Source organism: Camelus bactrianus, chromosome 24, assembly GCF_048773025.1.
Source record: "Camelus bactrianus isolate YW-2024 breed Bactrian camel chromosome 24, ASM4877302v1, whole genome shotgun sequence".
In the NCBI taxonomy this organism is placed as follows: Eukaryota; Metazoa; Chordata; class Mammalia; order Artiodactyla; family Camelidae; genus Camelus; species Camelus bactrianus.
In genome coordinates, this window is record NC_133562.1 from 7,896,659 (window position 1) to 7,922,229 (window position 25,571).

General features: G+C 36.7%; 1 protein-coding gene across 18 annotated transcripts in view; it reads left to right on the plus strand.

The window, feature by feature from the left end:
- The window catches only part of GREB1L (GREB1 like retinoic acid receptor coactivator), a 213,023-nt gene that overhangs the window by 122,271 nt on the left and 65,181 nt on the right, over nucleotides 1–25,571 (plus strand). For 14 of the 18 annotated variants that reach the window (XM_074352557.1, XM_074352549.1, XM_074352538.1 and 11 more), the window contains 4 exons: nucleotides 3,538–3,714; nucleotides 10,406–10,447; nucleotides 12,166–12,342; nucleotides 14,687–14,809. In XM_074352557.1, coding sequence (XP_074208658.1) covers nucleotides 3,538–3,714; nucleotides 10,406–10,447; nucleotides 12,166–12,342; nucleotides 14,687–14,809 — 519 coding nt within the window. The remainder of the gene's footprint in view (nucleotides 1–3,537; nucleotides 3,715–10,405; nucleotides 10,448–12,165; nucleotides 12,343–14,686; nucleotides 14,810–25,571) is intronic. The other 4 variants (XM_074352550.1, XM_074352551.1, XM_074352554.1 and 1 more) reach the window with 1 other exon arrangement.

The window sequence follows — 25,571 nt, forward strand, 5'->3', positions numbered from 1 at the left end:
TAGAGAGTATTTATTTTAGATCAGAATATTAATATACACTTTGATATTATTCATGCATGAGAAAAACTTGTCTACATTTTATCACTCAGTAATTGCTGTTTAATTTACTTTAAATGGATTGTGTAAGAAAAAATCATGTTTTGTTGACAAATTCAAGGATAAAACGTTACACTTTTTTGAGGGGGTGGAGGAGGGGGGAGCCAAGTGTCTTTAAATGTTTCCCACCATCAAAAAAAAGAAGTCAAAATCGACTTGTAATACCCAAACTTTGGAATTTCTACATTTTAGATGAACAGGATGTACTAGTTTGTTTTTATAATGTTTGCTCTACGTGATGAAAAAGTTTCAGGCTGCTGTTCGCAGAATTTCTCTGCAAATAACATGCTGCTGAGAGAGGTAGGTTTTTCCCTCTTAGACGAAAATCCAAACTGGATTATAGTCATTAAAATTTTATCGTAACATTGCTTTTTTGTGTGTCTTTGAAGCATATGGTGCCTTTTATATAATTTTATAATTTGATAAGTAGGGTTGGGGTTGAATCTAACTTTCATGCCTAGCAAAGAGCATCTTAGGCACATTTGTAAAATGTCTTTGTCCATCAACACAACCCACGTTCCCCGAACTTCCCTTTATTAACCAACAGCCCACTATGGGTATGAAATAAGCAACATATCGATACATGTGACTGACAATAACATTTAAAATTGTATAATAATCAAGGCCACACCTTGATGTGAGGTTCAATCGAGTGACTCCTGCGCTCACGCAGCTGATTCCCACTATCCCTACATGTGTAGCATGGAAAGCCCTCAGAACATTCTGTTTTAAAAGAAGGATATTAGAATAATTATTTATTAGTTTTTAGAAATTGGTAATGGTGTCTATTTTAGTTTTACTTGTAATTCCCAAGTATAGAATACCTTTATGAATCCCGGGGATTTTTGATAACTACTTGTTGGGAAACCCTGTACCAGATGACCTTGGGGTTCCTTATAGCTCTGATGTTCTAAAAAGCTTGTAATAATTTGCAGATCGGTACAAATTTGTACAGATTTACCTACTCTTTCTAATATAGAGTGAGTGAAAGTTTAGGAAAGTTGTGGTACTGCTTCTTAGCGACAGAGAGAGCTCCTTAAGCATCCTGTTTTCCATCAGTAGGTAATAGTGAAGCTTTCATCGCTGAATTTTCTACACCATTTGGGAAGGTATTTCATATGCTCTGCCTTTTGGAGAGCAACATAATAAAGGTGCTGCCTCCTAGGGGAGATGTGCTTCTAGGTTCACTGTCAAAATACAAATTAATAATTCCTTTGATTAAAAAAAAATTCATCCTCCTTTCAGACTTTAAAATGCCTCCTAGATTTCATATTTTAGAATTTCATGAAAAAAATCTGCCTTCACTCCTCATGGTTTTAGCTCTGGATTATAACTTTGCTTAGCTTTTCTTTTACCAAGGTGAATAATATGCTTTTCACCTGTCTTCATACAGCAAACTTTCCATGTCTTACATCACTGATGGACAGTGTGGGACTCACTATGTAACCTTGGACAAATAATATCACCTTTCTGAGCCTCAGTTTCTCCATATATGAAAGGAGATAGTAGTACCCACCTAGAGTTGTTGAGCAGATGAAATAAAATTGTCTGTACCTTGATTAGTGCTGTAGCTGGCTTATGTTCGGTGCTCCATAAATTTTAACTGCCATTAATATCATCATCAAATCCCAACTCTCAAACCTGTGAGTCATGTCCCTTAATGGGGACGGGGACAGCAAATTCTTTAAGAGTCTACATATAGGTTCCGAAAAATGTTTGTAAACTGAATAAATAATATGACTGACATGTATAAATGACTATTGTTCAAATAAATATAGATGATATTGTGAATAATAAAATACAGATTCACTTAAATTGTTAAAGAATTCACAATAACATTTTGATACTGTTTTCCTCAATTCATGAACACTAAAAGTTAAATTTGATTTTTTTATTATTAAAAGGGAATCTGCATGCTTGAAATGGTTGAACCCGATTGTCTTTATCATTTTATTCTCTCATTTATTGCCTTTTTACAATTCTGTTATGTTTGCTTTTGAGGTTTAATGATCCAGACCAGACAGTAGACTCCTATGCACTACAGCTTCATACAATGTTTGGATATTGTTTTCTTTTTATTTCTCACATATTAACTGATGGCATCCAATTGTTTGTTGGCACTTGGTTAACATCATAACATGAATTGATGCTGGGGGAGTCTAACATGGTTCTGGCCCACTTTGTATTGGGCCATAACAATGGTGGTCTCCTCGGGTTTTTGTGTGAGAGTTGGGTGTCCGTCCATCTCCACAACTCTCTGAAATAGCATTTATCATACTTTTATTCAGCCTCTTTTGCTTGCAAGTGACAGAAACCCTACTCAGACTGCCTTAGGTAGAATTAAGAAGTTGTTGGAAGAATTCCAAAGCAAAAGGTCTTAAGACCAAACCATGAGGAAGGCAGATACAACTGGGCTTCAGGGATCCAAACACTGCCAGGACCTTCCCCCTCAGCCTTCTCTCAGGGGAGCAAGAAAAAGAGCTGCCACAGAGCAGGCCAGGCCACGCTTTTCCTGGCTCCATGTTCAGAACTCCCAGGGGACATTGGCCTGGCTTATGTTGGGTGCCCATATCTGGGCTAATCAACTATGGCCAGAAATGGGGGATGGATATTCCGGTGGCCCAGCTTGGAGCAGTGCCAGCTCCAGCTTGATCTGGAATGTCAGCTCTCCAGGGGAATCACATAATGAGAGTGCAGGGAGGGTCATTTCCCAGAAGATGTGGAGATCAGTGCCTTGTAGAAGAATATAGCTGTCCTCTGTTTTGTAATTACCAGTTCCTTGTACATTCTTCCACTTGACTGCAGGTGAGTTCTTAGAGGAAGATATATTTTGTTCGGCTCTACCCCTAGGCCTAGGGCAGTATCTGTTGCAAATTATTTTTAATAAATGATGAGTTAATGAATTAGCATAATACATTATGGTATACAAAGTGGTTATGTAAGGTTTTGTCATATCTTATCATGTCATATCTAGTGAAAATAACCTAACAGTTCTGAGTTCTAGTTCTGACCCACTCTTTTATGAGTCACCAAGCTCTGAGCTTTAGTCTCTTCCTGTATGGAATGGAGAGCATCTGGGTTCTATGATCGTTCTCATTTAGAGAAGTGAATTTGTGTTGAAAGTAAAAATACTGTATTACTTGCACATAAAAATTACATATATTTTTCAGAGTTTGCTGCATACTTACTGTTTGCTTACTTGTGGATCAGAAAATATCGAGTTATCAATATTGGTTAAGACAGTTGGAAATACTTCCTTTTATTGTCTTCTCAGCTCTGCTCAGAGAGGCAGATATGGCAGGTTTATCTTTTGGTTGGGGTGATGGACTTTAAACTTAGTCCTTAATAGTAATTCCCACAGATAAATCTACCCCCCAAATAGGTGATGAGGAGTTATAACCCCTCTAAACATTCCTCTGTGTCATTTTTACTCGTTTTTAGGTTTTTGTCAAGCAGGAAAGGATTTGCGTTTGGTATCTCTGTGTATGGAACAAATTGATATCCCATCGGGATTCCTCCTGGTGGGGGCCAAGTCTCCTAATCTTCCTGAACACATCCTAGTGTGTGCTGTAGACAAGCGATTTCTACCAGATGATCATGGGAAAAATGCACTTTTAGGTGAGTATTTCATACCTATACAATTCCTTCTGAGATAAAGGCATTAAAACACAAGTTTATTTTAAAGTATCACAGAATTTTTAAAATCAGGAAGTTAGTTGGGGATGATATAGTTTAGTTTAAGTAAGAAACATTTTTTCATTTAGTAACTTCTTAAAAATCAGCTTTCTTTTTAAATATACTCTCAAAGCATTCACCTTCATGAAGAGACTTTTTTGAACCAGGTATTAAAGGACAGCATGCAATTTATCAAAAATAAATATTTTGTAAAACAAAGTAGGATTCACTCTCCATAGAGTCATTGATCTGGAACTGATATCAAGTCAACTCTCAATTATTCAGCTGTGGATTATCCATTTTGTGAGTTATTGGTAGTTTTTCCATACCACCAATTATTCCTAACTCCATTTGATTGATGTGATTCTCCTTTTAATATGTAGCATTAGTTCAACCAAGAGAATTGGGAATATACCTATGATATAAAATGATATAAAACTTTATCTCAGAATTGTCTTACTTTCTAGTATTACTTTGTGTTTTTTTTTAATTGAAGTACAGTCAATTGCAATGTGTCAATTTCTGGTATACAGCACAATGTCCCAGTCATGTATATACATACATAATTCATTTTCATATTTTTTTCATTAAAGGTTATTACAAGATACTGAACATAATTCCCTATGCTATACAGAAGAAACTTTTTTAAATCTATTTTTATATATAGTGGCTAACATTTGTAAATCTCAAACTCCCAAATTTATCCCTTCCTATCCCCTTTCCCCAGTAACCATAAGATTGTTTACTATGTCTGCAAGTCTGTTTCTGTTTTGTAGATGAGTTCAGTGTCTTTTTTTTTTTTTCGATTCCACATATAAGTGATATCATACGGTATTTTTCTTTCTCTTTCTGGCTTCCTTCACTTAGAATGACGATCTCTAGGTCCATCCATGTTGCTGCAAATGGCATTATTTTTCTAGTATTACTTTGAATCTGGCCTTTTTTCACAACATAGCTTCCCTATGTCATGGGAAATAGCAAAGAGCAGATTTATTTTTTAAATTATTTTTAATTAAGGCATAGCTGATTTACAATATTATATTAGTTTCAGGTGTATAGCATAGCGGCTCAATATTTTTACAGATTATATTCCATTAAACATTATTGTAAGATAATGGCTGTAATTCTTCGGGCTGTACAATATATCCTATTTTGTACTACTTTATACTAGAAATTTGTGTCTCTTAGTCCCACACCCCTATCTTGCCCCCACCATTCCCTTTACTCACTGGTAAATACTGGTTTGTTTTCTATATCTGTGGGTCTGTTTCTGTTTTGCTATATACATTCGTTTGTATTATTTTTTGGATTCCACATGTAAGTGATATCATACAGTATTTGTCTTTCTCTGTCTGACTTATTTCATTAAGTATAACATGCTCTAGGTCCATCCATGTTGTTACAGATGGCAGAATTTCATTCTCTTTATGGCTGAATTTCACTGTGTGTGTGTGTGTGTGTGTATACACCACATCTTCTTTATCTATTTATCTGTTGATGGATACTTAGGTTGCTTCCATTATCTATGCTATTGTAAATAATGCAGCTATGAACATTAGAGTACGTGTATCTTTTCAAATTAGTGTTTTCATTTTCTTCAGCTATATACCCAGCACTAGAATTTTTGGATAAAAAATAGTTCTATTTTTCTTTTTTTCTTTTTTTTTTTTTTTGAGGAACCTCATACTGTTTTCCATAGTGCATTTCTCTAATAATCATCAATGTTGAGCATCTTTTCATGTGTTTTAGCTGGGAGTTTTCTTATTAGAAATTCAACTTCACTACTAGTGATCAGTCTGTTCATATTGCCTATTTCTTCTTCATTCGGTCTTGGTAGGTTGTATGTTTTTAGAAACTTGTCCATTTCTTCTAGGTTGTCCAGTTTGTGGGCATATAACTCTTTGTAGTATTCTCTTACGATTTTTTTTATCTCTGGGGTATTAGTTGTTATTTCTCTTCTTTCATTTCTTATTTTATTTATTTGGGTCCTCTCTCTTTTCTTCTTGATGAGCCTGGCTAAAGGTTTATCGGTTTTTTAAAATCTTTTCAAAAAACAGCTCTTGATTTCATTGATCTTTTCTGTTTTTTAAAAAAATCTCTATTTTACTTATTTCCTCTCTGATCTTAATCCTTCCTTCTGCTGACTTTGGGCTTTGTTTGTTCTTTCTAATTCCTTTAGGTAGTGGGTTAGATTGTTTCTTTGAGATTTTTCTTGTTTCTTGAGGAAGGCCTGCATCAACATAAACTTCCCTCTTAGAACTATTTTTGCTGCATCCCATAGATTTTGGAGTGTTTCATTTGTCTCGAGATATTTTCTGATTTCCTCTTTGATTTCTTCATTGACCCATTGGTTTTTAGAAGCATGTTGTTTAGTCTCCACGTGTTTCTTCTCTTCCCATTTTTCTCTTTGTAGTTGATTTCTAGTTTCATATGGTTGTAATTTCTGTCCTCTTAAATTTGCTGAGACTTGTTTGTGGTCTAGCACATGATCTGTCCTGGAGAACATTCCATTGAATGTTCTTAGAAAGAATATGTATTCTGCTGCTTTGGGATGTAATGTCCTGTAGATATCTGTTACGTCTGACTGGTCTGTTGTGTCACTTAAGACCACTATTGCTTTATTGATTTTCTGTCTGCATGATCTGTCCATTGATGTAAGTCGAGTGATAAAGTCCCCTACTATTATTGTATTATTGTCGATTTCTCCTTTTATGTCTGTTAGTGTTTGCTTTATGTATTTAGATGCTCCTGTATTGGGTGCATATATGTTAATGAGTGTAATATCCTCTTCTTGTATTGATCCTTTTATCATTACATAATGCCCTTCTTTCTCTTTTGTGTGTTATAGCTTTTGCATTAAAGTCTATTTTGTCTGATGTGAGTATTTCTACCTCTGCTTTCTTGTCATTTCCATTTGCATGAAATACCTTTTTCATCCCCTTCACTTAGAGTCTGTGTGTGTCATAGCTCTACAGTGAGTCTCTTGTAAGCAGCATATAGAAGAGTCTTGTATTTTAATCCATTCAGCCACCCTATGTCTTTTTTTTTGTCTAATTTTTTATTGTGGTGAAATACACATAAAATTTATCATCTTAACCATTTCAAGTATGCAGTTCAGTGGTATTAAGCTGTGCAACCATCACCGTCATCGAACCACAGAACTCTTTCCATCCTGCAAAACTGAAACTCTGTACCCATTAAACATTAGCACCCTGTGACCCTCTTCCTTTAACCCCTGGAAACCACAATTTTTTTCTTTCTTTTTCTTCTTTTTTAAAAATTTGTCTTTTCCTCCTCCACCCTCACCTCTGGTAACCACCATTCCACTCTCTATTACTGTAAGTTCGGCTTTTGTTATTATTATTATTTTTTCACCTTATGTCTTTTGATTGGAACATTTTGTCTATTGACATTTAAAGTAACTATTGATAAGAATGTATTTATTGCCATTTTATTACTTGTTTCCCCATTGTTTTTATAGTTCTTCTCTGTTCATTTCTTCTTCTTTTTGTTTCTTCCCTTATGGCTTGAGGATTTTTTTTTCTCTAGTAGTTTCTTTTTAGATTTTGTGACTCTCTAGTAGGTTTTTGATTTGTGGTTACTATGGGGGTCATATGTGTTGACCTATAACTACATCGACTGTTTTTAACTGGTAGTCATTTAAGTTCAAACACATTCTAAAAGATCTATATTTTTTACTTTCCTCCTTCACATTTTGTGTTTTTAATGTCATGGTTTACATCTTTATGTGCCTATCCCTTAACTATTTATTGTAGTTTCAGTTACTTTTACAATTTTTTGCCTTTTAATCTTTGTATTGGCTTATTTAAGTGGTTGATTCTCAGCCCTTGCTATATATTTGCCTTTCAATTTCTACAGAAATTGAGTAAGGACTGAGAATCAACCACGCAAATGCAGCCTCAGGTACAAGCCTCCTTTGTTCCTCACAGCCAATCGATCCCTGCCTCCAGGCTCTGCACGGCAGACGGGGCCCATGTGGAGTCTCTGTGTGTATGGGGGGTGGGTTCTGGTGGAGCAGCTGGATCAGAGATCTGGGGTGCTTCTGATGTGCTGCTTGAGTAAGTGCCAACGATAACCGCCGCTACCCCACTCAGACGCTGCCTCTACCTCCCCCACTGTGCCACTCTGTGACATGGAGTGAGCAGGGCTGGAGCTTTCGCTCAGCTTGCACTGGAGCGCCCAGTGAGGTGGTTGTGAGAAACCCAGCAGCTGCTAGAGCAGACCTATCTCTATCCACCTTGGGAGCGAGCCTGCAAATGCACTCCTCATGAGTGGAGTCCAGGCTTCCCTCAGCCCTGCTGTTAGTCCCAGTGGCCCTCCAACCAGCCAAGAGGGCATTGTCTTCTCTGCATAGGACCCCAGGACTGGGACATCCAGTCTGTGACTCAAACCATCCACTCCGCAGGGCGGTGTCCACCCGTGTAACCTCCCCTTTCCTCTGAGTCCCTTCCCAAGAGCACAGGTCTCAACCTGATCACTACAGCCTTGTTGTACAGGAGTCCTTCTGTCAGTTTCCAGTTAGTTTGCAGTGAGAATTGTTCAACATGTTGATGTATTTTTGATGTGTTCACTGGGGGAGGTGAGCTCCACATCTTACTCTGCCATCTTGATCTGAACCCCTTAAATTATTCTTAATAATTGAAAAGACAAATAAGAGGGCATATGAGGTTTGTTGATTTTCTTTTGCTGCTGTGTTTCTCCAGAGTTGCTTTTATTTCTCAGAATTTCTCACTGTAGATAGAATCAGATATGTGTCTTCAGCACAAATATCAGTAAAAATGAAAAAGTCAGAAGAGGGCAAAGAGTGCAAGAAATGTGTTGATTGTGAGTTGTGTGTTTGTTTAGTTTGATGCACTCTTCCTATGACTCCTCCCAGTTATCAGAAAGTCTAGAAATACATAGATCAATATCTTGAGTCAGAAGGTGATCCTGCACATGCTTTAAAAATGTTCCTTAAACTACAGTTCAAAACCTTCTCTTGGTTCATAGGAAAAGAAACGGTGATTTTCATTTTCATAAGACTCTCCTTTTAAAAAAATCCACTTTTTCTTCTAGTAAAACTGAGCAGATGGTTTAATATAGGCACCTAATGGTAAAGTTTATACACTGGACTAAATTAACAAGGAAGATCCAGGTATTCATTTGTTCATTCATTCATTTGACAGTATGAGTCCCAAAAATCATGTTAGGCTATGAAATGCAGGCACAGGAATGATAAGACACAGTCCTTTCCATCACAGAGCTTGCAACCTAGTTGACTCTGGTAGAACAACTTTGGGAAACTTCTTCTGAACACTTTGAAAAGCATCAAGGTTTCACTGAATGGAACAGTTCATATGTGGTTCTGACTACAGACAGAGAAGAATTTCTTATAATGCCTTTTTGCTCAATGACTCTTCATGACTAGTGGAATCCTCTTAGAATACATCATGGAAAGGACACAGAAAACATCATCAGAATAATAGATTTTATAATCCTTTGTAATCAGGAATATGAAATCAGACCATGGACTTCGGAATTGGAACCGTGTTTAAATCCCAGATTTGCTGCTTAGCATTTAAAGAACTTGGGCAAGCTGCTTATCTCCTTGAAGTCTCAGATTTCTCATCTATGTAATGGAGCCAATAATGCCTACCTTGCAGGATTATAAAGGTCAAAGGAGATGATTTTTTTAAAGGCACCCATTAACACAGTGCCTGGCACATGGTACTTGCTCTTTAAATGGTAATTATTCTGCCATTCTATCATATTTATTAAATGCCCTTATAGACATGGAACTTTGTTTACCTTCTTTAGCCTTGTAAACGGACATAATTTTTTATTAGCCACTTCTCCAAGTGAAAGTGTAGTGCAACAAAATGGTAAAGTTTTCTCTTAAATAAGTACATTGAGATTTTTATATGTTCGGTACTCTATGGTCCAAAAGTAACATTCATCCAACATTTCTTACTTATAATGGATGATTTTAGTAGGCATTAAGATATAGTGGGAAATTTTTTAAGCTTAAAATATTCTAGAATCCCTGTAGACTCCAATATCAGTTTGTGTAAATTTTTATATAAATTATGCAGATTCCAAAGACTATGGGGGAATTGATTTTAAACTATATTGAGCCAGTTGGTAGTGCAGGTGCCCCAAATCTGCCATGCAATTGTAAGATCTGATTGCTAGAAAAACTAGAAGATAATTTGGCTGTAAAAGGTGTTATTTTTTGTGATAATGGCAGCAAGAACTTTGAGCAGTTAAATCTCTCCTGAACCAAGGTTAACACTGACACCATGCAGAGTTTAAAAAATGGACTAGAGAATTCTTACTCTTTTATATTGTTCATTCTCATCATTAATGTAAAGTTTCTCTTCTTTGAAGATTATCCAGATCTATTGTTTTTCCTCCTCCACACACTCTCTTGCTTCTCACCTTAGAAAACAGGTAGAGGAAAAGGTGAAAGATAAAACCTAACCCCAGTAGTTTGTTGATTCTAATTCTCACATTCATCTTTTATGAAGTACTTGGACCTATCAGATAAGCCTCATTTTTTGGCACTGTCTCTAATTATTTCAGCTGAAATTTCTTATTTCTTTTTTCTTTTGGGTGTGTTGCATCTACCTCATAGGTCAGCCAGTTTTCCATCAAGGCATGATGATCACATCAGAAAGTAAGTTCCATTGAGGCAGTGGCTTTGTCTTCTTTGTTCAGTGCTAAAAACCTCGTACCTGAAATAATGCCTAGCACATAGTAGAGTACAAATAGTTTTTGGATGGGTGGACGAATGGACAGGCAGATAGATGTTGGTTAGATGGATGCATGGATTGGTGGATGGGTGGATGAATGTATAGATAGATGGCTTTAGGAATTTGGTGGACTAGGCAGCCACTGATATTTTTCTGGTTTTGGCTTACAGCTCCAAGATATTGGACAAATAGCCAAATACTCTCAAATGCAATCCATCTCTGAATATGTTTTGAATAACTTATGAAAATATATTAACGTTTGTATTTCTATAAAGTGATGATGGTAAACTAATTATATGGAATTACTAATCTTATCTAACTGACCAGAGGTTGTGACTGTCTCTTCCACTGTTTTTCCAGTGTTTAGCACAATGCCTGGCATATAGGTCGGTGCTCAATAAATAATTGTTGAATGAATAATAATAAATTGGGCTGCCCATTTCTAAATGTTCTGTATTGATTATCAGCATTCTGAGATTGGGACATTGGGAGATTTTCTGTCTGTAATCCTTGTGGTCTTTCTCTTCTCTCCTTATATATCTTTGTTAATTATATAACAGGTTGTTTTGGGGGTTTAAAAAGAGTATACTATTTTATCAGTGAATTATTTTCAGTTAGTTATTTGTATATGGAGATGTTATGTCTATGCAGTTTGGAATGCCTTTGATCATCAGTATGACTGTACATGTGTTGTGTCCCATAACTCACAACCAGAAGAACTCAGTTCCTTACTGTACACTTTCCTTCTGTGTAATAAGGGAGACTGAAAAGTTGATTTCCAGTCAAGCAAAGCATGACCTCTCATCCTCCCAGCCTTCTCCATTTCTGCTTCTTTCCATGTCCTCTGCTCCAAGAAGATCACTGAAAGTCTTCTTTTGTTTGATTAATCTGAGTGAGAGTTGTTTGAATGTTAAGTCTAAAGGAATAATGAGCTAGTTTGAATAAAGAGCAGTTGAATAGAGAAGAAATGGAAATCTCAGGGAATTTGTGTCAAAAAGTATGGCTGGATCAGTTACACATCTCTGGCCATGCTCTCATATCTGGAGGTCAGCTTCTTCACAGTTCTCAGTTTGCTTTCTTTCACACCCTAGCTGACATAGCCCCAACTTAGGTTCCAATTTTACAAAACCTTGCATATCTAGGGTTCAGTACCATGTGACTGATTCTTTTTGTATTTATTTCAAAAGTCCAGGAGAGACACTCTGACTGTCCAAGATTGGGTCAGATATTGGTCCACAGTCTAAATCAGTTGTGGCCATGAATTCAAGTCCACATGATAGGTAGGGAGGAGACCCAGGGCCAGGAGGCTAAGAAGACAATAGGTAGGGAAGAAATAATAGACATCTGTAGGACCAAACTTTTCTATTTTTATGTCAACTATATAAATTCTATCATATGATACTATCCATTGTATCTCCTTAACCATTATCCCTTTAGAGCATTTTAAAGTTTTTAAATATTTTCAGTCTTTCACTGTTGTAAAATAACTGCTAAAATTTTTTGTACCTGTTTTTCTCCTTTGAATGATTTCTTGAAATTAAGAAATTATTGGGCCAAAGGGTGAATATTTCTATGCTTTTTATGTGTAAAAGTATTGTAACAATGTACAAGGCCACCAGTAACTTTGTTTTCTTCCTTTCAGGGTTTTCTGGAAACTGTATCGGCTGTGGAGAAAGAGGATTTCGGTATTTCACAGAATTTTCCAACCACATTAACTTGAAGCTCACCACCCAGCCAAAGAAGCAGAAGCACTTAAAGTACTACCTAGTCAGAAGCTCCCAGGGTGTACTGTCTAAGGGACCTCTTATCTGCTGGAAAGGTAGCGTCAACTTCTGGGAGGGAACCGGAGGGGAATGTAGATGTTGGGATATTGACAAGTGACCCATAAAGAGTTCAGAATTCAGGTGTGGAACAGATAAATATCCCACGTTCAGAAGACTATCCCAGAATGTAAAGCCCTCTGGCAGGTTATTTGACTTGCTCCTTTTTGTTTTTAACAGAAACTATTCAAGTTTGGGAAAGTACATGTCTCCTTGTATTTGTCTCTTAGGCATGTGAAATGCAGCTCTTGCAGGGAGAGGCTGGGGGATGGGCTCTTTCTAGCTTTTCTGTCATTAAGAGAGGACCTCAAAGTGTCAGTTTCCTGGTCAGATGCACTTTCTACTTTTATTTAGGTTCTTTGGTAATTCTCAAGCATCTATATTTTTCTATCAGACCTAAGCAAACTTTAGAATAAATAATGCTTTCTTATTTGGGAAAGGGCACAATTAAGTTGATGAAGTTTTATTTCTCTGCAATTAGGATGAACTTAACTTTTTGTTTTTAAAGGCAGGGGGGTGGTAATTAGGTTTATTTATTTATTTAATGGAGGTACTGGGGATTGAACCTGGGACCTCATGCATGCTAAGCACACACTATACCACTGAGCTATATCCTGTCCTTTAACTAACTTATTTATAGAAATGAATCCAGTTGAAACCTCACATCTTCATGTGGTTGGTAGGATTTGCCACAAGTTCTGTCCATTGTTTAATCAGTGGAATATCTAATCCTCATTCTTTTGAGCAGTTTCTTATTTGCTGAGATTTTCCCCTCCATTATTAATATTATAATAATATTAAAGACAACAGAATAATTGTCTTTAATGTTTCTGTTTGTTGTTTGTGCAAGATCTTGGCCTGACCATGAAACATAGCATAACAAATTCAAATTACAACTGCAGATTTGTCTCTGAGTCTCATACCGTAATTCCTCTTGGTTGCATCTGAGGAGAGATTATATAACTCCTTAGGAAATGACGGCATGTTCTGAACTAGGGATCATCAGAACTTAATGGCTGTGAGCCCTGAATTGTAAGCACGGTAAACTGTAGATAACTCTTTATCCTGATGAAGTCTAAAGAATTTTTCTCTGGAAAAGTCATTTTAAATCTCATGAACCCTAATAAAAGAGTAAAAATAGGATAGCTATCACCCACCCTGCCTTTTAACTACCTTTTTAAGCTTTTGCTTTGGTTGGATAAAGTATTTTTAAGTTCTTATTTAGTGGTCAGTGACAATCCATCTTTGTGGTAAAGCATGACATTAGTGGAATACTTTGTGGTACAGTGGTCCTGGGTGGCTCCTGAAGCCTCACATTTATAGCCGTTGCTGTTTTGGAATTGAAATTGTATATATGTGTACATACATATACACAAGCATATCAATATACGTATATGCATCTAATATACATAGGTGAGGAGGTTATTTTCAGCCAAAATACAGTAGCTCTTCAAGGAAGGTCATAGCATGGAAGGTTATAGGAAGCTGCCTCTAACTTTTGCATGTATCTGATAAACTTAGAAACTCTTTAAAGGACCCACTGTAATTAACTTTGTCATTTACAACCATTTATATTTCTTTTTCACATGCTACCTTTAGAGACTAATATGGTATAACATATACCCTAATTTGGTTGGAAGTTACAGCCCCACAGGTCATCATGGTATTCACTGTCTACCTGAATCAGTACCAAGTATTACTAAACTATTACACCAGAGCCCCAATTAATATTGACTCTTTTAAAACGAAGCCTAGTGTTGTATAACCAGTAATTACCTTGAATATTGTCTACCTATCTCCTTTAATAAGAACTGAGAATAATAAGAATTGCAGAATTTCTAATTTTTCTCTTCTGCCTATAAATTTTTCTTTGCTTCTGTATTTGGACATAAATTAAGGTTGAGTAGAGACAGTTGAAGGCAGCCTAGATGGACTCTAGGTTACTATTCCACTCTTAAATCAGTCCTGGATAGGAGATTAACTGGTGCTTGGAGGCTGGTTGGGTTTTTATAAATTACTGGGTAAGACTGAGGCTTACCCATAAAACTAGCATTACTTATTGGTTATGAGTAATTTTTCTCCTGGCAACTAGTCTGTGAGGAGCAAAAGTCTGATTGTTTTTTGTAACTATTTCTTTGCCTTCTAAGCATGACATCAGGCCCTAGGTGGACGAACTGTGTTCACCAGCTTGAACATTCTGTTGGAGTCAGGATTGAGGAGGGGGGATCTCTGTTATGGAAAGTGGCTGCCACTTAAGGAGCAGCAGTTTATTTTAGGGATTTTGTGGACTGTATCCTCATCACCTGTTTTTAACAGAGTAATGTGATTCTTACTCCCTTTTAGAATGTAGAAGCCGACAATCCTCTACCACTTGCCACTCTATTAAACCAAACTCTTCAGTGTCCTCAACCGTGACCCCAGAAAATGGCACAACTAATGGATACAAATCAGGATTCATTCAGACAGGTATGGGGTATTTTCTTTTGGAACTGCAAGCAGCAGCTGTGTATTTAATGAGGCATTTTAAACTTATTGTTGGCTGCTGTGAATAGAGATACTTTTAAGTAGAGGTATTATTTGAGTTACCATTAGAATTAGAGCTCAGCATTGAGATGGATCAGTCTGTGGGTGACCACAGGACCCCAAGTCCCAACAGCCCTGCCGATGCTAGACAAGGCACGGAGAAAGGAACTGACAATTGATGCGGAATTTAGCTCAAGCATAGGACCATCTCTGCAGGGAGTCTGATAGGAGGCAGTAAGTGGAAATCCAGAGATGAGAGAAGTTTGTATCATAGCTGTCAGGTGGCATGTACTGGGGACCTCCTCATGATGACTGGAGTTCTAGGGTCGGGCTCTAAGTTTGCTCAATGTTATAGGGAGTATTACACCAACTGAGATACAAAATAAAGTCCCAAAGTAGTACTGAGGATCACAGTGGAAGAATCTAAGGTCTAGTTTCAAGTAGTACAAGATAGGAGCTTGGTTACAAATAACCAGATAAAATTTTAGTGCCTGAAACTAGATTACAGTATCAGAGCAGGATCAGCAGAATGGCTGGCTGTTACTGAGCAGATATGTTACTAGTCTAAAGCTTCTGAAAATTCCTCCAGTGTAGATGCCTGCACTTGGGTCAGGGTAAGGCTGCAGGGGACTTAATGTTTCCGGGTAGTGACTGAAGGGCTGGAGGGCTGTAGCCAAGAAGATCGCTGCAGATAGTATTTGAGAAAATTATTCAGAACCAGTCTAAGTTGTATCTTAGGCAAGAAGAAAAGTATTTTAAAAGAATTTGTGAATTCTTTTCAGTTCACTAGTCTTTTGTGAAATACTGTTTGTTTTACCCACAAACTTCATAGCATATGTGCTTTGCCAATATCCACTCAACTGCAAGTTGGGAAAAAGGATGTCTGTATATGTATCACCACTTAGCATTCCTCTTTCAATTATGTGAAATTTTGGTAAGCTGAGTAGAAATTTTGTTTCTATGTATTTTCTAGATGGAAATAGTTATTAGAATATGTTAGCAAAAACTGCAGTGACAATTCAGCTAATTTCATTTGAGACACTTGCTCTGTGTCTGCCATCTCCTAAATCCATTTCATCCTGGATTTTGGAAGTCTAACTTTCAAATTGTCCAAGCGATTTACATAGAGACTGTAACTTAAGAGGAAAGAGAGTATTCTAAATTCTCATTTAGAATACATGAGAAAACATCTTGTCACTAAGTAGTCAAGAAAGAAAAAAGTTGGCATTTGGCTCTTGCCATTGGAAGATAAGCCTTCATTACCATAATGATAATTCTAATATGTCTCTCTTAGAATTTTAGTAATTTGATTGATTCTGTTGGATATTTTCTGCCATTTGGGGCTAATGAAATGCAATTTTAAAACTGCAATATTAAAAATGAATATTTATGTCATTCCAACAAAAACTTACCAAGTGTCTATGTTCTCAGACCTTTGTCAGGTGCTGTAAGGCAGAGTTCCAGTACTTGACTATTGGCTCCACTGATTTAAAAACCACTCATATAAGGGATAAAAGAATGATAAAACATGTTACCTTTCTTAAGATGGAGAAGTAGATGTATAAATGATCAGTTGTACCTAAAATAGTGAAAAGATACTGAAATTTTAATAAGAAGCAATGAAATGTTAATAAGCAGTTGTAATCATACCTGGAAACATTTTGAAAAATGAATGTTGCTCTGAATAGAGGAATTCAAGATTCAAGCTCTAGCAAAGTCTCCCTCAGTTGCCACAAAGAGACACAGGAAAGGCACTGACTGACTTACTGTGAACACAAGTGGCCAAGTGCTGTGCCCATATTCTTTGTGTCCCTCATTGGAGTGAGAATGATAATTTGGCCATGAAATTAGCTATTAACAATTTTAGGTGCAATCTAGAGAATTTAATAGATGAAAGTGCCTTTAAAAGTGAAGCTTTGTGTCTAAAACCTTCTTCTTGACAAACTATGTTTTTAGTCTTCAATAATTTTTTCTACATATGTTGAAAGTAATATTCTGTTAAGAATTTCACAGTAGCCTATGATATCGTTGCAAACACTAGAGTATGCAGCATCCCCTTAGCTGACAGTGGTTCGTCCTTCTATAGGAGATTGTCTTCTTAACCTGCAATCAGTGACTGCCTAGAATCATTTCTTAGCCTGCAGTGTAGGTACACATGTTGCAAAGTATTTGAAGAAGGGATTTATTTACTATTTACACAGCTTTGTCTCACATTCCACCTGCCAAGCTCCTGTTTTGCCTGGCTTGCTGCTTATCTTTTACACATTTTCTTTAAACATATTTGTGTCAAGATAATTCAAATTTTAGCCAACAATCCTGGTAAGATATTTTATGATTTTGACTGAAGGTGGCTATATAGTTATCTACCTACATTGTACACACATTCCACATACACAACTGTGTTTAATAAGGACAAGAATTGAAAAACAGATGAAAAAAAACCTTTGCCTAAGCCAAGATCTTGAAAGTTTATCCTTCATGTCTTTTTCTAAAAGTTTTATTGTTTTATCTCTTGCATCATAAAGTCTAAGAGCCATTTTCAGTTGATTTTTGAGTGTGGTGTTAGGCAAGCATCTAAGTTCATCTTTTTGCATATGGATATCCAATTATCTCAGCACCATCTATTGAGCAGACTGTCTTTTTGTCAGTGAATTGCGTTTGTCAAAAATCAGTTGCCTATAAATATAAGAATTTATTTCTGGGAAAATCGATAAAATGAATGTCATCAAAATTCAATACTTTTACACTTCAAAAGACAACATTAAAGAAAATGAAAAGACAAGTGATAGAATAGAAAAAGTACTTGCAAAACACATATTTAATAAAAGATTTGTATCCAGAATTTACAAAGAACTCATACCACTCAGTAATAAGATGACAATCCAATCAAAACATGGGCAAAAGATTTGAAATAGACATTTCTTCAGAGAACATATACAAATGACTAACAAGCCCCTAAAAAGATGCTCAATGTCATTAGTCATTAAGGAAATAAAAATCAAAACCATAATGAGATATTATTTCTATCTACCCAAGAGAATTGAAGACATATGTCCTCATAAAAACTCACACACGAATGTTCATACAGCAGCATTATTCATTACAATTGAAAACTGAAAACAGCCTGAATGTCGATCAACTCATGAATGCGTAGACAAAACTGGGTATCCATACAATGGCATGCCATTCAGCAATAATAGGGAACAATCTACTGACACACGCTACATCGTGGGTGAGCTTCAAAAACATTGTGCTAAGCGGAAGAAACTAGACAAAGAAACCATATATTATATTATTTCACTTACATGAAATGTCCGGAAAAGACAAATTCATAGAGACAGAAAATAGATGAATAGTTGCCTGGGGTAAGAGGTGGGAATGAAAATTAACTGAAAGTGGGTGTGAGGGTTCTTGTTGGGGGATGAAAATGTTCTAAAGCTGATTTATGGTGATGGTTGCACCATTCGGTCAGTTACCAAAAAGCATCAAACTGTACACTTGAATTGGGTAAATTTTATGATGCGTAAAGTATACCTTAATAAAGCTGTGAGGGGAAAAAAAGATTAAAAAGCTGCTCTGAGAAAAAGGTGAAAATCCTTTGGGATGGCAATGTTTCTCTTTCAGTTCAATCCAGTCTAATTTATTCAATATCTGCTATGGAATGAGCACTGTTTCTGACCAGACAGTAAACAGCACGGGGCTTGGAGTCAGAGTCCTGATATTCAAATACCGCTCCTGATATACATGGGCTGAGGCTTGGGATAAGCCCCTCAACCGTTCTGTGCCCTGGTTTTCTCACTTGTAAAACTGAAAATAGCAGCACCTACTTTGCAACTAAGGATTAACCCAGCCTTGCTGCTGCGTGTCTCCTTGTGTGCCATCCCTTCCAATTATAATTATTTGTTAACCATCTATGTTCTTTTATATGCTAGAAGCTGTATATTCATTTTGTTTATTCTTATACCCCCAGTACCTGGCAAATGCCTGGAAATAAATGTTACCTGAATTTCATTTTTAGTTAATTGCAATTAGCCCTTGGGGAATTGTTAATTTACTTATGTGTCCTCTTTTTCCAAGTGAAGATGATGTGCTCTTCTGCCATTAGGAGGGAAAATGTTTTATACTCTAGTTTGTAGGGCGAGGTAGGGATGAGCCACCTAAGCTTGGCCCATGTGATGAATAGTGTAATTTTTAGGAAGATGCTGTCAAGCAGGACCTGATAGGAGTTTATGACTTTCTTACGCCCTGAGCACATTTTCCTAAAGTATTTAAAATTATGTTTTATGACTGTGTTCGTATAAAGATGAGTGTATTATATTATATGTTAAAATACTTTCTTCAACCACAAGTTCATTTTTTTCTTCTGATTTTAAAAGAAATTAAAACACTTTCATGAACCCCTTGAAGTATCAGGGACCCAAGGCACTGTTCCTCCAGTGCCTAACTGGCCCTGTTATTGGAGACAGACGTGTTGTCCATGAAATTGGATTTTCCTCTGGATGAGCCACTGAAGGCTCAAAGTAATATACTCCCCTACTGTCTTATGCCCGTGTATTAAAGAAAGAACAATGACAAATGAAAGGATTTGCCCTATCATATGTCAAGCTCATGAAGCTTTACTAATAAATGCAGGGTAGAGATGGGACAGGCACAGAGCAGCAGAACAGAGTAGAAAGTCCCCAGACAGATTCATGTAATGTGTGGGTGTTTCCTACCTAACAGAGGTGACTTGCAGATCAGTAGAAACTTATCTTTCAACAAGTCATGCTCAGAAGTTGGATATCCTACGTGGAAAAAAAAAAAAAGAAAGAAAGAAACTGGACCCCTATTTAACTCTACACACAAAAATTAATTCCGGGTAGCTGGAGGATCTAAATGCAAAAGGCAAAACCACCAAGCTTTAATATGATACTGTGGAATATCTTAGGTATAGTAGATATCTTAAAAATAAATACAAAAAGTGCTAGTCATGAAGGAAAAGACTGATGTTTCACTACATTAAAATTGCAACTTCAAATTATTAGAAGGCACTGAAGAGTGAAAAAACAAGCCATAAACTGGGAGAAGATGTGTCATACATAAAACTAACCAAGGAATAGTACAAAGAACACATAAAGAATGCCTGTGAATCAGTAAGAAAAAGATGCATCAGTAGAAAGAAAGAGCAAAGACTTCAAGCACTTCACAAAAGAGGAAATCCACGTGGCCAATAGATACATGAAAAGATGATTAACCACTTTGGTAATTAGGGAAATTACATTAAAAATACTGTGACCCATTAAATTACATTTTTTAAATTTTAAATTACATTTTAACATAATTTAAAATTATTATTTTAAATTACATTAAAAATACCATTACCCACATGCCAAATTGGCAACGATTTGAAGCATGACAGCAGTAAATGTAGGCAAAGATTTTCAGCAACAAGAACAATCATACACTGCCAGTGGGAGGGTTAATTGATGGCACCACTCTGCAAGTAATCGGCAATGCATAGAAAAGTAGAAACGGGCGTATCCTGTGATCTAGCTATTCCCCTCCCTAAAGAAACTCCACGTGTGCATCAGGAGTAATGTATAAGACTGTTCGTAGCAGTGTTCTTCGCAGTTGTCTCACACTGGACACAACTCAAATGTTCCCCATCAGCAATACAATGGATAAATAGGTTATGATACCGTTGCATAATTAAATACCACTTGGCAATGAGGATGAACGAGTAACACCTACACGCAGCATGATGGAGGAATCTTCCACGATGTTGAGCAAAGAGCCATTTATGAAAGAGTCCATCCCCATGCTCTTGGATTGGAAGAATCAATATTGTTAAAATGGTCACACTGCCCAAGGCAATCTACAGATTTAATGCAATCCCTATCCAATTACCCAGGACATCCTTCACAGAACTAGAACAAATCATAATAAAGTCTATATGGAGCCATCAAAGACCTAGAATTGCCAAAGCATTACTGAAGAGAAAGAAAGAGGCTGGAGGAATAACTCTCCCAGACTTCAGACAATACTATAGAGCTACAGTCATCAAGACAGCATGGTATTGGTACAAAAACAGACATATAGACCAATGGAACAGAACAGAGAGCCCAGAAATGAACCCACAAACTTTTGGTCAATATGATTTTATTTCTATTACGTTCAAAAATAGGCAAAACTAAATTGTTTTAGGAATACTTACATGGCATGATGGTTGCCTCTGGGGAGAGGGAAGGAGACAGGGTGGGGAGGAGCACAAAGGAGGCTACTACTGGCTGCTGGCAGTGACTTGATTGGAGGTGGTTACTTACATAGTTCTTTAAACTATATGTAAATGTCTTGTGCACTCTTCTGTATTTTGATATATCTCGATGGGGAAAAGGGTCGCTTTATCCTTTCAAAATACATGCCTGTATTATATGCAGGTGATATCATAGGCCAGGGATCCTACAGTGTAATAATAATGGGGATAATAATGTTCTGGTCCTTTTGAGTTTTTCTGTTTTCCACTGTGGTGATTCTACTGTGGGGTTGTGGTGGTGGTTGAGCTGGAGTATGGAGCCCCATAGCTGACTTTGGTCTCCAAGAAGGAAGGGAAGAGGCAGAGCCACCCTAATATAAAGCTCCAGGTGCTCAATACTTTTCCTTCCCTGCAACCTCTTGTCCTCCTCTCCTTTACCTCCAGAGTTTGGGGCCCTCTTGCTGCCCTCTGTCTGCCCAGAATATTTCATGCCATGTTCAAGCTGGGCCTTACTATTTTGTCTCCATTTGCTCCCCAGTATAGTTGCTCTGTCCTGGGTGACAGCTGTTTAGAAAGCAGTTTCCATCAGAATGTATCATTTAGGTATCCCTCAAATGTGGTTGTCTTTGTCCCTTTCCTCTTTAGACTTGTCCTCCATTAGCTGCTAAACTTCCTTGAATTCAGGATAATCAAAAGTTCCTCTAGCAGGTTTCTCTAAACATAGTTCTTCATGAATATTCAAATTATTGCTTCACAGTCTCCCTTTTCCAAATATGGTGGGAACCCTTTGCCTGGAAGATTTGCCCACTCCCAGCCAGATACTGAGAACATGCAGGTTCTTCCTTTACACTGTAAACTCCTCGGGCAGGGACTGTACCTTTGCCTTCTTCCCCCATTCTACCCCCAGAGCCTAGCACAGAATCCGGTCTGCTGAAGAGGCTCAGTAACCATCTGATGAATAAATGCATGGGAGGAGGAAGGAGGGAAACCAGTGCCCAGACTCCTGTGAGCCAGGGTGGTGTTTGGGCTTGTGAGACTCCTCCTTGCCTACGAAAGAGAAAATGCAGCTCTTTAGCAAGTATAAGCAAGAATGGCCCACTTTGTAGAAAGGAAGGAACTGTAAGTAATAGCAATGAAAAGTCATTTTTACCATATCACCATTTTAAGTGATACTAAACAGTGCTGGCAAAGACTGACACTCTCAGACAGGCTGGTGGAGGTAAACTGTGACATGACCTTTTAAGAAAGCGACTTGGCAATATTTAACAAGACCATTAAAAATATTTATATCCTCTACTCTAGTAATCTCACTTCAGAGGGCTTAAGCCAAGAAAATAACCTAAAAGGAAGTCAAGATATTTACTGCTGTTATTCTTTATATTAACAAAGAAGAAGAAGCAGGCTTTAATATAGAAATAATCAAATAAATCATAGCGTATTCACATGACAAAGATGTCAAAAAAAGATAATTAGGACACTATGCAGCCACATAGGAAATAATCCTGTTAAGTAAAAAAAGTAATAATAAGCCTCCATCAGGGGGAGGGTATAGCTCAAGTGGTAGAGCGCATGCTTAGCATGCACAGGGTCCTGGGTTCAATCCCCAGTACATCCTCTAAAAAATAAGTAAGTAAACCTAACTACCTCCCCCTGCAAAAAACAAAAAATAAAACAAAAAAAAGCCTCCATGGGTATTTTTGTTATATCATGTAAAAACTAGAAAATGGATAAAATATAGAAAGACATCCAGTTTGAAAAAGAAGTAAAACTGCCTATATTCATGGACAGTAGATTATCTATGTAGAAAATCTGATGACATCTACAAAAATGCTACTAGAACTAGTAAGTGCGTTGATCAACATTGTAGGATACAAGATCAACATACAATTATTAATTGTATTTCTATATATCAGCAACTAACTATCAAAGTACAATTTAAAAAATAACAGTACCGTTTATAATAACATAAAACATGAAATTTTTAGGGATAAATCTGACGAAGGGTGTGAAAGAACTGTGCCTTGAAAACTAGAAAATAATACTGAGAGAAAGTAAAGAAGACCTAAATAAATTGGAGAGAGATCTTTTTGTTCATCGATTGAAAGACTAATACTGTTAAGATGTCAGTTTTCTCCAAATTGATCTGTAGGTTGAACATAATCCAAACTAAAATCTCAGAGGCTGTTTTTTCTTTTGGTAGAAGTTGAGAATCTAGTTCTAAAATTCATATAGACTTAAAATAGCCAAAACAACTCTGAAAAAAGAAGAAAAATTGGAAGGCTAACACTACCTGATTTCAAGAATTATTATAAAGTGACAGTAATCAAAACAGCATAGTACTGGTGTAAAGACATACTATAAGTAGGTCGATGGGACAGAATAGGAAATCTAGAAATAAACACATATATACGTACCTTTAACAAAGGCACAAAACCAATGCAGTGAAGAAAGGATAATCTCAACAAATGGTTCTGGAACAATTGGGTATCCATATGCAAAATCATGTACTTCAATCTGACTCTCATACCACATGCAAAATAACTCAAATGGGCCATCGATCTAAATGTAAAACTGAAAACTATAGAATTTCTAGAAGAAAACATAGGGGAAAAAACGCTTCTGACCTGAGTTAGGCAAAGATATCTTAGATACAACACCAAAAGCACAATCCATAAAAGAACAAGTTGATAGATTGGACTTCATTAAAATTTAAAACTTCTGCTCCTCAGAAGACACTGTTAAGAAAATGAAAAGACAAGCCACAGCCTGAGTGAAAATCTCTGCAGGGCAAATACAGGCACTGTATCCAGAAGAAAGACTTTTGAAAACTCAATGAGAAGAAAACAAACAACCTAATTTTTTAAATGGCAAAAAATACATGGATGGCAGTTAAGCACATGAAAAAATGCTTAACACCATTAGTCACTGGGGAAATGCAAATTAAAACAACAATGAGATATACCTACACACTAATTAGAATGGCTAAAATTGTAAGACTGACCAGGTGTTGGTAAGTGCGTGGAGGAATTGGAACTCAATGGGAATGTAAAATAGTAAAACTACTTTGGGAAACAATGGGACAGTTTCTTTTTCTTTTTCCCTTTTTTTTTTTTTTTTTAAAGGAAGTACTGGGGATTGAACCCAGGACCTCATGCATGCTAAGCATGCACTCTACCACTGAGCTATTCCGCCCCCGACCCTGGACAGTTTCTTAAAAAGCTAAACATACACCTACCAGATAGTCTAGCCATTCTGTTCCTAGATATTTACCCAAGACAAAAGAAATACCTGTCCATACAAACACTGGTGCACAAATGTTCGCAGCAGCTTTATCTGCAATAGCCAAAAACTGAAAACAACCCAAATGTCCATCCAGGTGAATGGACAAATAAATTGTTATGGACAACTCAGTAAATAGTAATGAGCTATTGATACTCATAACAACATGGATGACTCTCAAAATAATTAAGATACTAACTCACTCAAAAGAAGCCAGACAAGAGAAAAAGAATCCTGTATTATTCTGTTTGTATAAAACTCTAGGAAATGCAAGCTAATAAAGCAGATCAGTGATTGCTTGGGGGTGGGGAAGCAAGGGAGACACAAGAGAGAGGGATTACAAGGGGCCACAAGGAGATTTGGAGGTGATGAATATGTTCACTATTTTGACTGTGGTGATGGTTTCACAAGTATATACATATGTCAAAACTTACCAGATAGTGTACCTTAAGTATGTGCAGTTTATGGTCAATTATGCCTCAACAAAGCTGTTTGAAAAATCAACAGCATAAGAACAGGTTAGGAAGATCTGATTTAACATTTATTTTAGGACGAATTATGTCTTATTATCATGTTTTAATTAAATGCTAGCTCCAATATGGCTTATGATATCGCTTATATGTGGAATCTAAAAAAAAGGACACAAATGAACTTATTTACAAAACAGAAACAGACTCACAGACAAAGAACAAACTTAGGGTTACCAGGGGGTGGGAAGGGATAAATTGGGAATTCAAAAACTGCACCCTTGGGGAGTGATGGAAATGTTAGCTATCTTGATTGTGGTAGTGGTTTCATTGGTGTATACATCTATCAAAATTCATCAATTTATACATTTGAAATATGTGTAGTTTATTGTACAGGAACCATACCACAATAAAAGTATTTTTTTTTAAAGTAAAATATGGCTGACATAAGTAAATGATGCAGCCTCAGGGTGCATGAATAGAAGTATTGTGTCTTTTTAGAAGGACATTACTCTAATTACGGTCTGAATGTGAAAATAGGTCCAGTGTACTTTACTCAGGAAAGAAGCAAATTATGTAGTCTAAGTTTAATACAGGTGCCAAGAGCAAAAACAGAGCTTGTAAAGATTTAAGCTCTCAAGCATCTGGAAAACCCTTAACAAGATTTAGCAAAACAAATATTTATTGAATATCTATTGTGTTCTAGGAACTTGCTAACCATATTAAT